Below are 13,223 nucleotides of genomic sequence, written 5' to 3'. Positions count from 1 at the left end.
GCTTGAGAAAGTTAAAAACATTGATATAACCAAATCCTTTTGCCATGGTGCATTAAAGATAACTCCAGTTTCGACTTTATTTGATGCTTTTCTAGATTTAGGAATGCAATCCACCATTTCTGACCAAAATAAGAAAGCAAATCCTTTAGATTTTATATTGGTATATGAAAAATATAAATGGGATGATGAAAACGAATGTGGAAAGTGGAAGTGAAGTAAATATCCTACCATCCAACATCTTTTCATATATTCTCTCATTTCAACTCTTTTGGCTTTTTCAATTTCCCCAACTCAACCAATCCAGGGGACGGTTGTATTTTAATATCTACATTCAAATTCTCATAAAATATAGAGAATGTATAACTCCATCAACTTCAAGATTAAATAATAATAAAAATTCAATGGACCACTTTTGTAAGTTGTATTTTAATATCTACTTAACAATTTTAAATTTCAAATATATATTTTTTATACTCCTTATAAAAATTTTAATTTACATTCCATATAAATAAAAACAATTCAAATATCTATACTATTATCTAAACTCGTGATTAAGTTGGACACTTTAATCTTTTTATTTAAAAATAAAAATATATATGCTTATAGTGGCATTTGACTAAAGCGTTACTTGAATTTTCTTTATATATTTTAATTTTATTACCTACATCAATTGTATATTTGTACTTACTATATATAAAGATATTGACTGAGTTAGCGCCACCCATAACCATATCCCAATTCAGTTATTAAATTATCAAAATGTCCTTATTTTAATAAAGCAATAAATATTAATTTAAGAGTATTTTTATCTTTTTAGATAAAATCCAAAAAAACATTAATGTTTATAATGGAATTTGAACCCAAAACACTAACATACACCCTTCCAACTACGCCATTTCAACTAAAGTAACATTTGACTTCGTGTCACAATTTAAAAAAAAAATTATTTTAATTTTGTACATATTGCATACATATTATTATTAATTTCACATCTTACAATTCATTATTTATTGTATATTATCTATAAATACACTCCTGCATTCTAAATACGTTATTTCATGTACATTTATGTGTGATAGAATTTCAAATATTTATTATTTTCATTAATTCAAGAATTATGATTTAAATATGATTTATTCATATTCATCAATTATCGAACTTATTTACAAATAACCTTATTTAAATATTTTAGGGTTAAAGTGGAAATTCACCATCACACTATATGTAAAAATTGAAATTTGTGACTATACTTAGTTTTTATTGATATTTGTTATTATATTTTAAAAAATATGAGTAAATTTTACATTCAACTCTTATGTAGTTAAATTTTACTATTAAGCTTTAAATTTTATTAAATTTTACCAACAACTTTGATTTTTTTAAAATTAAATTTCACCCCTCAATATATAAATTCGATGATTTGAACACATAACTTAATAAAAAAAATTCTTTCAAATATTATCTTTTAATAGTTAATAAAATAATTTAACTTATAAATACTAAAAATTAATAAATTAAATTATAATTTCTATTTAATGAAATAAAACTTGAAAAATAAAAATACATATATCAAAAGAAAAAAAATAAGTTTATTTTTTTTAAAACGACCATTTTTATTTAAATTTATCATTATATTAATTAGCTTATTATTTTAAAATATTAAATTAATATTAAATTTTGTCTTAAAATCATTTTAAATTAAAAATTCAATGGAAAATATAAGTGGCGAAATTTAATTAAATAAACAAAATTCAATATAGAGGTAAAAGTATAATGATGATAAGAGTCATGAAAAATATAAAATTAGTGACAAATTTGAACATTAAACTAATATTCTAATTTATTATTGGTAAATTTAAATATATAAAATTATTATTTACGTAAATAATTCATGATAAATATTCAAATAATATAAAAGGAAAAAGTCTAACCCATCCAAATAAATAAATTATGGCTTGGCGTGTATATAGAAATAAAAGATATTAATTTTAATTCCCTTCCCTTCATATTTCACATTATTTTTTTCTTTCTCCTCCTATTCATATACAAAACTGCGTCTAATTGAATTCCATATTCCTCAATACTTTTTCTCATCTACTTTCTTTAAAATTATCACAAAAATCCCATGTCATCCCAGATTTCCGAGGCTGATCAAGAACTCCTCCGCCACAGACTCGACATTTTCAAGATCCGCGGCAAAGATAAGCAAGGTCACAAGATTCTTCGTATTATCGGAAAATTCTTCCCTGGTAATTAATGATCCCCACGTCTCCACCTCCCTTTTTCTTTTTCTTGATTTGCTATTATTATTCTGTTTAAAGAAGATTTGGGTTGATCAGCTCGGTTAGTGATCGTTGAGGTTGTGAAGAAGTATTTGGAAGAGCATATATTTCCAAGGCTAGGAAAGAGGAGGTTTTCGGTGTTGTACGTGCACACCGGGGTTCAAAGGAGCGACAACTTCCCTGGAATCTCAGGGCTACGGTGGATCTACGAGGCCATTCCTGTCAACGTTAGGGATAATCTCCAAGCCGTATTGATACGAGTCACAAAAGCCCAAATTCTTGAAGGCGAGGCCCAATAAGCAAATTCCCAGCCCAATCAAGAAATCCATCCATACTTAGTTGAAAATCAGGCCAAATTGTCAAAGTGGCCCAAGTTGTAAAGTTTTATTTTTATTTTTATTTATTTATTTATTTACTTAGTTTAAATTTTTATGTCAATATTCAGTCCAAGAGTCCCAGATAAAATGACCTTTGACCGAATTTCCATATTAAAATAATTAGGAGTTTTTTTTATTTTAGTTTTCTAATTAGATTAGGACTAGTTATAAGGCCTATTTAAAGGCATGGCTATCCACCTTGTTAAACACTTATCATTATTATTAAAATTTCAGATTTGTTGAGAGCAGAATTTTCTTTGAGTTCTTCAAGGATTTTCTCTTGAGTTTTCTTTAGAAGTTGTTTTAACAATCTTTTTGATTGTGGGAGCCATCTTCAACCTTCTTCTTGCCATTGATATTCTTTGGAGGGGAGATTAGAGCCGTTTGAAGGGAGTTGTGAGATCTTTCGAGATTTCAAGGCTTCTTAGGACTTATCTTTCAATTTCTTACTGTCAATTCTTTCTTTATTTCTACTTGTGCTGAATCATTATCTAATCTATTTTCTGTTCTTATTGTGTTTTCAGCCTTTTTCTATCTTAAGGAATCAGCCCAAAAATCCCCAATTTCTAGGGTTTTTCCATACTCTTTTTGGGTGAAATTAGATTGTCGAAATTTGGGAAAAACTATCTTGGTGTTCAATTGGGCAGAATCACAATCTCCTTGAGGGTTTCAAGAACCCTAACACTTATTTCTATTCTCAATTTGATTCTTTGCTGATTTGGGGATTTTATTTCAGATCTGGAAATTCAAAGTTCTAATCTTTTAATTTTTCTGTTTCGTTTCAGATCTAATTGTTTAGGGTTTTCGTAGGAGTTTCTCGTGACTTGGCAACTCGATCTTGGTCCACGCGCAACCCCGTATCATTTGGTATCAGATTTTGGGCGTTTTGGGTGTTCTTGGTTGATTTCTAAACTGATCTCTATTTTTTAAAGCACAAACAGCAGTTTTACCCAGAAAAATTGTTCAAAAAAAATTCATTTGAGTGGGTAAACGTTGTCCGATTGATCTGAAATTTTACATACATGTTTTTGGCACTGTGATTGAATATAAAAAAATTATTCCCGCAAAAAAATCAGTCAAAAAAGTCAAAATAATAAAAAAATACGAAATTCAATAAAAATTTTAAAAAAGATTCAGCGGGTTGAATTTGGTGCCCAAAATTTCCAGATCAAAAATTCAATATATAAGGACACTCCAGATTTAATTTCTTGATTTTTGGAGATCGGGAACACCTCGAACGAAGTTGTCAAGTTACTCCGCAGTTTTTCGGGTTTTCTGTTTTCAGCAATTTTTATTGATTCTTAGCTGTAGGTTTTCATTTGTTTACCTTTATTCTTCCTTTACGTTATCTAACACCTTCTTGTTTCTTGTGTTAGTAGGATTTAAACGTGTGCACAATCCTTCCTCGGTGCAACACGAATCACTTGGTGTCTCGTCAGTTTTTGGCATCCTAGTGCAAATTAGGATTCTTTGGTAATTTGGTTCACACTCTCTAATTGGTTGATATAAACTCTGATAAAGAACTCACAAGATTGAATTCGACCTCATTGAGAATTTGATTTTTCTTTTTGAGTGATTAATGGTGAGGTTTGCTAACTTTTATTTTTGAGTGTTGAGTGTTTATTTTTTACAGGTTTTGAAGATGTCTAAAGGTGATAATAATGATGCACTTATGAAAGTCCAACAACAGTTAGACAGACATACTGCTGCAATCACACAAATAAATGCTACACTTCAAGCATTGAATACTACTTTGAATGAGGTACGAGTGAATCAAAAACATCAATATCGAGATCCAATTAAGAAAGATAGGGATAACCAGCCCCATAGGTGCAACCCTCAACGTGTCCCTAGAATGGATGATGATTGTCATGATCATGGACAACCATCTTTGGCAAAACCAAAGAGCGAGCAGCAACGAGAACATCTCTTTCATACTCGCTGCCACGTACAAGGTAAGCTTTGTAGAGTTATTATTGATGGTGAAAGTTGCTCGAACATAGCCAGCACGACGATGGTGGAAAAGCTTTGCTTAACCACTACCAAGCATCCACAACCTTATCAACTACAAGGGCTTAGCAACGAAGGCCAATTTAGGGTCACTCAACAAGTGCGCATCGCCTTTTCTATCGGTAAGTATCAAGACGAAGTTGTGTGCGACGTAATGCCTATTCAAGCCTGCCATTTGTTGCTAGGAGAACCGTGGCAACTGGATCGAAAAGTCACTCACGATGGTCGTACCAATAGGTATTCTTTCAAGCATCAAGGAAAGAAACTCACCTTAGTGCCGCTCACTCTGGAACAAGTCCATGAGGACCAAATCAAACTGAAAAATTCTATTAAAACAAGTGAGAAAAAAGAAAAAGAGAATGAAAAAGAGCAAAAAGAGATTGAGAGTGAAAAGGAATGTGAAACAGAAAAGAAAATTGAAAAAGAAGTTGAAGAAAGAAGAGAAAATGAGTTAGAAAAAGAAACAAAAGAAAAAGACGAGGAAAGGCTAGTGAGGAATGTTTCCACTAACCAAGATATGAATTTTTCTTGTGTTGCTACTTTTCAGGTTCCCGAAAGATCGAAAGATAACTTTCAACTTCAATACCTCTCAAATGAAAGACGCTTTCATACGATCAACTTAGGCAAAGATGAAATCACACTACATGATCCCGAAGGTAAGCGAGGTAAGGAAATTTTAGAAACCGAGTCCAGTGCAGATTTGAAAATTATTAATAAAACTTTTGGTGACTTAGTTCTTAAAAGATCCCCTCATTTTGATCCGATTAATTGTTACTCTTCGATTGTGGTTGATAAAGTCATTACAAAAAGAAGCGTGATTTGTTATTCTCTTGATTTACCTTGTGTAAAATCCTCGAATTTGTCCAAATCTGTTTTGGAGAATAAGGTAACGAAATTTTCCAAATTTGTTTTCAATTTATATTCGTGCCTTAAACAGTTTATGTGGTTGTACATGAAGTTTGAGTTCCATTTGACAAAGGTTAACTCAACAACGGAGATTCGACTACACTATGCCCCCGATGAGCGAAGGTTTGTTTTAAATGAAAAAGGTAAAATCGACCCTTATTCTTCTGCTTATCGAGGTAAGATGCTTGAAACCTTTGAAACACTTTTGTACTCCTCGGATAGTGATAAAGATCGTGTTGATGAACACTTAGATCGAAATGTGCTTGACTGTCCTATTTTATTTATTGATGATCTATCTGTTTTGATGGTTGATAAAAAGATTCTTGTTTTTGATAATGCATGTGTGAGTGAATCTATAGACCGTCGATTAATGCATGGTATGATTATGCAACTCTGTGAACCATGTGAATCTTTTCAAATACCTACTTGTGACGATTATGTTTACCATTTGATTTATTACTCGCAATTTATTCATGGTTTGTGGGAACAATGTGAGACGACTGAATGCCTTAAAACATGTCCATCTTTGTTTCAAATATTTGACGAGGCAGTGGTGAGTAAATTAGATTGTTTGCATGGTAATCTGCATCTGTCCATTCACATGCGTTATACCTGTTCTATTATGCTTATGATTGGACTACAAGCTTATTTCCGTTACTATTTACTATCTCATGGCTATTCTTCTCAGTGGACTCAATTGCCATTAGTCCCGTTCGATAGAGGAAAGTCGAGTTCATTTGATTTTTTAGATTCGAGGACGAATCTTTTTGAGGAAGGGGGGAATGATACGAGTCACAAAAGCCCAAATTCTTGAAGGCGAGGCCCAATAAGCAAATTCCCAGCCCAATCAAGAAATCCATCCATACTTAGTTGAAAATCAGGCCAAATTGTCAAAGTGGCCCAAGTTGTAAAGTTTTATTTTTATTTTTATTTATTTATTTATTTACTTAGTTTAAATTTTTATGTCAATATTCAGTCCAAGAGTCCCAGATAAAATGACCTTTGACCGAATTTCCATATTAAAATAATTAGGAGTTTTTTTTATTTTAGTTTTCTAATTAGATTAGGACTAGTTATAAGGCCTATTTAAAGGCATGGCTATCCACCTTGTTAAACACTTATCATTATTATTAAAATTTCAGATTTGTTGAGAGCAAAATTTTCTTTGAGTTCTTCAAGGATTTTCTCTTGAGTTTTCTTTAGAAGTTGTTTTAACAATCTTTTTGATTGTGGGAGCCATCTTCAACCTTCTTCTTGCCATTGATATTCTTTGGAGGGGAGATTAGAGCCGTTTGAAGGGAGTTGTGAGATCTTTCGAGATTTCAAGGCTTCTTAGGACTTATCTTTCAATTTCTTACTGTCAATTCTTTCTTTATTTCTACTTGTGCTGAATCATTATCTAATCTATTTTCTGTTCTTATTGTGTTTTCAGCCTTTTTCTATCTTAAGGAATCAGCCCAAAAATCCCCAATTTCTAGGGTTTTTCCATACTCTTTTTGGGTGAAATTAGATTGTCGAAATTTGGGAAAAACTATCTTGGTGTTCAATTGGGCAGAATCACAATCTCCTTGAGGGTTTCAAGAACCCTAACACTTATTTCTATTCTCAATTTGATTCTTTGCTGATTTGGGGATTTTATTTCAGATCTGGAAATTCAAAGTTCTAATCTTTTAATTTTTCTGTTTCGTTTCAGATCTAATTGTTTAGGGTTTTCGTAGGAGTTTCTCGTGACTTGGCAACTCGATCTTGGTCCGTGCGCAACCCCGTATCACGTATACTTCCTGCACCCTGGCCTCCAGGCCCGTCTCTTCCTCGCCACCTTTGGCCGCTTTCTCTTCAGCGGAGGGTAAACAACCAAACCAAACCTTTTCATTCGTATTCTCTTAAGCATATATTGATTTAGCGTTAATAGAGACGTTGGGGTGGGCGTGGGTGTGGTAGGTTGTACGGGAAACTGAGATACGTGAGCAGGGTGGACTATCTATGGGAGCACGTGAAGAGGAAGGAGGTTGAGATCCCAGAGTTTGTGTATAATCATGATGAAGATTAGGAGTACCGTCCGATGATGGACTACGGATTGGAGAGTGATCACCCTAGGGTTTCCCTTTCTCCTTCTGTCTCCAGCTACTCTATGAGGTGCATCTCATAGCTAATAACGTAATATATCATCTTATAGACCTGTACTACTGCTGCTGTTTCTCTTATTTTCCTGTAAGGTTGAGATTGATTTGTAAATATATACTAGCATTGAGAAAGCAGGCAGCGTTGAAAGTCTGTTTTAAATTTAATCATAGTTTAACTTGCTGTTAATATAATAATCTTCCCCTGCATTTTCACATGTATTTGAATACCATTAATCTAACAATGTTAAATTGAGAAGAAACTGTGAATATATATATTCATATATATCTATGTATTCATATAGGAAAAAAGAGGACCATAAAGATGATGGAATAGAAAGCATCCTGTTTAGGTTGAAATGGAATTTTGGAATTAGAGGCATAACAGACAATAAAGGAGGAGGGATATAGAGAGGGTCAGGAAGCTTCCTATTCAGAATTGAGCAATTAGAATATAGAGGGTCAATTACTGCTGTCTTTTCCTTTACTTATTTACTAAACAAACAGGAGCTACATAATAGTGTTAGAGCATTGAAAAACCATTTTGTTATATATATAATTTAATGAGATTTTCCAAAAATTTTGGTTAATCAAATTAAAACTTTCAAAAAACTTTGGAGGTTTTACATAAATTTTTGAAGATTTTAATTGAAAGTTTTATTATTTTGAAAGATTTAATTAGAACTTTTAAAAATTTTGAGGGGCTTCAGTAAAATTTTCAAAAAAAAAAAGGAGTATAATGATTTGGGGGCTAAGAACCCTTTTCCCTAATAGCCATCTGCCTGAATATAAAAAGTTTGTATTTATATTCGAAAATGAAAAATAAGAGTAGGGATGGCAATGGAAAGGGGCGGAGCAAATTTTTGCCCAATCCAACTTCAACTTAAAACTTGATTAATATGTCTTGATCTCGCTCCAACTCTAATTCTTAAGAAAAAAAATTCGCCCTAAATCCGAATTCAAAATTTTATAGAAGACCTAACCCCACCTTGAATTTAATTTAGGTGTTATATTTTTTATTTTGAAGCAAATAAAATTAATTATTATTAGTATACACTTCTTTTCTGAAAAAGACAATTGGCTTGTATTTATTTCAAAAGAATAAAAAAAACAAAATAAAAAACAAGAAATTAAAGCAAACCCTAAAGGAACCCAATCGGTTTCCTAAAACAAAAAGAAAAAAAAAAACCAAGCAAACGTCCCTAATCAGAAGCCAGCCTTTCCACGATCGAAACTCCTATTGAAACATCCAGTACCCAGCAATTCCCGTTCACCGACTGAGTGTCCGTTCGTCGATACTCATGTTAGAAACCGGGGGCACCTCTCTTAAGAGTCCAAAACTCCTCACAAAGCCGATGTCTTCTTCAACCAGCTTGATTCCGAGGTACCCCCACTGAACCCATCCACTTTGTTCATCGAGAGACCATTTTCACTGAGGTTTCACTTAATAAACCCCTAACTGACAATAACCCTTTTCAAACTTGATCGATTCATTTGTTCTATCTACCCTCTTCTATTCCACCATGCAATCCTTATTACGCCACTTACTCTCTCAGAGATTCTCTTCGGCGATCATCATCTACCTCCATAGCAGTCGACCGAGGAAATCCATTTTGCAGATAAGTACCCCTGTTCCTTTTAACTCCTCCACTGCTAATGCGTGCACCACTTTATTTGCCTATCTCAATGTATTTCTAAACAAGCATGCTTCATAGTTAGAGCTTAGCATTCTAACGCTTAATACATAGGCACTAATTTCAGATTTATATGTATTCCCTATTTGTACCTTTATTACTGACAACGCATTGTCTTCAATTTCAGCCTTCACGATTCCCAAATCCACCCCTAACTGAACCGCTTGGACACACGCAATTGCCTCTGCAACAAATCCAGTTGGTATGTGCTCATTCAGGCGCATGGTAAAATTCAGAGCCCTCCCACTTGAATCCCTGACCACTATCCTCGAACATGAACTTTTGCTTTGTTTGTGAAAAGCAGCATCAAAGTTGATTTTCACATACGACTCCTTCGGCGATCTCCAACGCTCTCCCTACACTCTTCAACCAGGTAACCTCTTTTTAAGTTCCTCCAATTCCTGTATTTAACTCGTGATGAAACATGCTATGTCGGATGCATTTTGTAGTATCCCCTCATGTAGGTATTTGTTCCTAGCTATCCACATGGCCAAAAATGAACAGGCTATTACTCACATTTTTGTATTGAGACGCTGTTATAGAGGTATACCATCCAATCTTTAAACTGACCCTTGTTTAGTTCCTGTTGCCAGTCTATACCTAACTTTCCCCAAATTTCTTTTACAGTTAAACAATCCCGAAAAGCATGCTCAACATTTTCTGCTTTGCCTGTACATTTGGGACAGTTCGCAGATCCCACCAATCTCCTTTAGTATAGATTGTATTGATTAGGCAAATAACTGTTAAAAATCCTCCAATTCATAATTTTTATTTTAGAAGGCAGATCCAAGAGCCAAAGTCTTTTATAAAAATATAAAAAGGGTTGTAAGCATGTTGTTCATTGTTGAGAGTAGTCGGGTGTATTTCTTGTATTAGTATTTTGTACCCACTCCTTATCGAGTATTCCCCAGAAACCTCACCTCGCCATACCAACCTGTCCTCCTGTGGTCGACATGGTAAACGAATGCATAAGATCCTGTCAGCTTCTTCTTCATTAAAGGTAGTTTTAATTAATCCTTCCCTCCAATAATTTGTAGTTTGATCAATTAAATACGATACATAACATGTATGCTGATCATTTGCTCGTGTTTGGATTTTGAAATCCATAGCTCTCGGCACCCACGTATCTTCCCAACCAAGACTTAATTTCTTGATCCGATTTGCCAGAATAATCCCTTCTTTAGTAGCCTTTTCGCCGCCCACATACTCTTTCAGGTATATGAAAGTAAATTGCTCAATCTTGCATTTAAGAAATCTGACTCTATGTAATATTTGGCTTTTAACAATCGTGCCAATAAAGAATTTGGATAACAGATTAGATGCCAACCTTAACATTGCTAATAACACCAAATTAAATTTTGATAGTCATCTAATTCCTAATCCTCCATCCTCTTTCAAATTACACAATCTCCTCCACTCACACCAATGGATACCTGCTTGCCATGGCTCTTTTGCCACCAAAATTTTCCAATGATACTCTCCAATTCAAGACAAAGCGAATTAGACAATAGGAAACACGTCATTGGATACGTCAGGATTGTTTGTAGTACTTATTTTATAAAAACTTCCTTTCCCGTTGTGAAAAATGATTTATATTCCACGCATTAATCCTACTCATTAGTCGATCCTTTAGAATTTGGAAAGCCCTTTGCTTGTTCTTGCCCACCATATTAGGTAAACCTAGATATCTTTTTGGGTCCCTAAAAATTCTGACATTGAGGATAAAAGACATCAGTTCCCTTGTTTGCTCTGATACATTTGAGCTAAAATAAGCAAATGATTTTTCAAAATTAATGCACTGACTCAAGCAGATTTCATACTCCTGCAATATACTCTTTAAATTATGTGTTCCTCTTTTTATCTCATCACCAAACAAAATACAATCGTCATCAAACAATAAATGAGAAATAGAAGGCCCTCTACAGCTTACCCTTGCCCCATTTATTAATCCTTCCTAAATAGCTAATCACATAAGAGAAGAAAGACTTTCGCTACATATTAAAAACAAATAAGGGCTCAACGGATCCCTTTGATGTAATCCCCATTTTGGTTTGAACCTCTCCCCTATCTCTCCGTTTAGACATATCGAGTAAAAGACTGAGTTAATATAATGCATTATAAAGTCAACACATGAGCTAGCAAAACCTATTTTTAGTATTATCTGCTCTAGGAAAACCCATTTCACCCTATTATACAACTTGCTCATATCAAGTTTTAATGTCAAGCTTCCTTTCTCTCTCATCCTTCTCTGCTTAAAAGTATGCATGAGTTCATAGGCAAAAAGGACATTATCAGTAATCAATCTTCTCAGGACGAAATCACTTTGGGCTTTATTGATACATACCTTTAAAACTTTTTGGAGGCGATTTGCAACAGGCATTGATATTACTTTATATAGAACCATGCAAAAACTAATTCACTGAAAATTCTTGAGGTTTATTGGATGGGTTATTTTCGGTATAAGTGTAACAGCCCGTTTTTCAGTGGTATCAAAAACAATAATTTTGGAACCACTATTCTAACCAGTGAGTCAATAATTTTTATTTATTTAATATTTACAGGGTTATTATAGTGTTGTATTAAAATTTGGTTAGAAAATTTAACGTTTAGATAGTTAATTAAGTAAAAAGGATTAAATTGTAAAAGTTACAAAAGTCAATCGCTATTAGTTTAATTGTATTGAATGGTTATGGAACCATGAATTGAGGGATTTAAAAGGTAAATATGCCTTGTCTATTATAGTCGACGGTTTAAAGGTTCTAAATTATGAAATTTTAGTTAAAATTAAAAGGTTAAAATGGTAATTAAATTAATAAACAATTTAAACAAAAGATGAACAAGGTCATTATCTTTCTCTTTTGTCTTTGGGGGATAACCAAAACTCCATTTTTTAGTAGATAAGCATTTGGCCAAGCTTTAAGTCTCTTGCGTGGCATGTATTTTGAGTTCGTTTTTAGTGATTTTTATGTTTTTGAGATCGCTTAATCTAGCAAACTTGGAGACTAATTCGTAAAATTTTTAAATATTTATAATTATGTCATGCATGAATTTGTGATGTACTTGAACTTTGATGATAGATTATTAAGCTCGATAGTTAAACAGAACTATTTTGTAAAGCGATTTTAGTTAATTTTAAAATTTAGGGACTAAGTTGTTAAAATTGTACAATAACATGAAATTCTTGTGGTAAAGTGGTAAATATAGGCTGTTTAAGTACTTTATAGAATTCGGCACAAAGATTTTTGAGTTAATTTGTGATAATTGTGAAATTTTTAGTTTTAAGGATTAAATTGAATAAAAGGTAAAAGTTTAGCGTAAATGTGTAAAATGTCATTAAAAGGTTAATTGCGTGAATTTAAGTGCTTTAATATTTTTAAATTCGTTAATTGAATTAAACTATTATATTTAAATCAAGAAATGAATCAATCGATCGACAAATGCGGGAAAGGAAAGGTCTAACCAACTCGGCCTGACCCACTTGAAGAACTTATTCCATTTGTCATCCTAACTTGACATCCCTTCCATATTGAAGCCCAAGATAGGGTTTATCTTCTAGCATGAGTCTATTTTTATCATTTCGCTACAATTTTTCCTCGAATTTTGCATTCCGATTTTTGTGCCAAAAAGTTCTCCACTATCATCATCCCGTAGTCAATTGTGCCCTCAATAACATATCCCATCCAAAATCTATCTTCTTCATGCCATGATTGATTTTGATTTGATAGAAATTGTCCCTATGACCCAAGCATCCATACAAATAGCAGGACAATGTCAGTCTTTCATAACAGAACGTTGCATATACAAAATTGGATTGAGAAATCATAAGCTTCTTCC

The 13,223-nt window shown here is 33.0% G+C and overlaps 1 protein-coding gene and 1 pseudogene across 8 annotated transcripts; both read left to right on the top strand.

Moving 5' to 3' along the window:
• Positions 1-1,988: 1,988 nt before the first annotated feature.
• LOC121211299 (uncharacterized) lies at positions 1,989-7,890 on the top strand (annotated as a pseudogene).
• Positions 7,891-8,767: 877 nt separating this feature from the next.
• On the top strand, positions 8,768-10,403 carry LOC121211298 (uncharacterized). Of its 8 annotated transcripts, none has more exons than XR_005906615.1 (5): positions 8,773-9,079; positions 9,252-9,591; positions 9,694-9,762; positions 9,839-9,933; positions 10,017-10,403. XR_005906615.1 is itself a non-coding variant. In XM_041083971.1 (5 exons), exons 2-5 carry the CDS (start codon positions 9,463-9,465, stop codon positions 10,100-10,102), a joined length of 402 nt encoding a protein of 133 aa, XP_040939905.1. In that variant the 5' UTR covers positions 8,782-9,079; positions 9,252-9,462; the 3' UTR covers positions 10,103-10,403. The 8 variants fall into 8 exon arrangements, 3 of the variants coding, with proteins under 3 accessions (XP_040939906.1, XP_040939904.1, XP_040939905.1); XM_041083971.1 differs by having other exon boundaries at positions 8,782-9,079; positions 9,252-9,614; XR_005906612.1 differs by having other exon boundaries at positions 8,768-9,591.
• Positions 10,404-13,223: the final 2,820 nt, after the last annotated feature.

The sequence above is a fragment of the Gossypium hirsutum genome, chromosome A12, assembly GCF_007990345.1.
Source record: "Gossypium hirsutum isolate 1008001.06 chromosome A12, Gossypium_hirsutum_v2.1, whole genome shotgun sequence".
Classification (NCBI taxonomy): domain Eukaryota; kingdom Viridiplantae; phylum Streptophyta; class Magnoliopsida; order Malvales; family Malvaceae; genus Gossypium; species Gossypium hirsutum.
The sequence above is the reverse complement of the archived record's forward strand: the minus strand, read 5'-3'. Positions and strand labels throughout refer to the sequence as shown.

Excerpts from the sequence above, each read along its gene's own strand:
- LOC121211298 (XM_041083970.1), top strand. The coding sequence starts at position 9,463 with ATGTATTCCCTATTTGTACCTTTATTACTGACAACGCATTGTCTTCAA. Across the intron at positions 9,615-9,693 it reads TGTGCTCATTCAGGCGCATG|CATCAAAGTTGATTTTCACA; the intron begins GTAAAATTCAGA and ends TGTGAAAAGCAG. Across the intron at positions 9,934-10,016 it reads ATTGAGACGCTGTTATAGAG|TTAAACAATCCCGAAAAGCA; the intron begins GTATACCATCCA and ends TTTCTTTTACAG.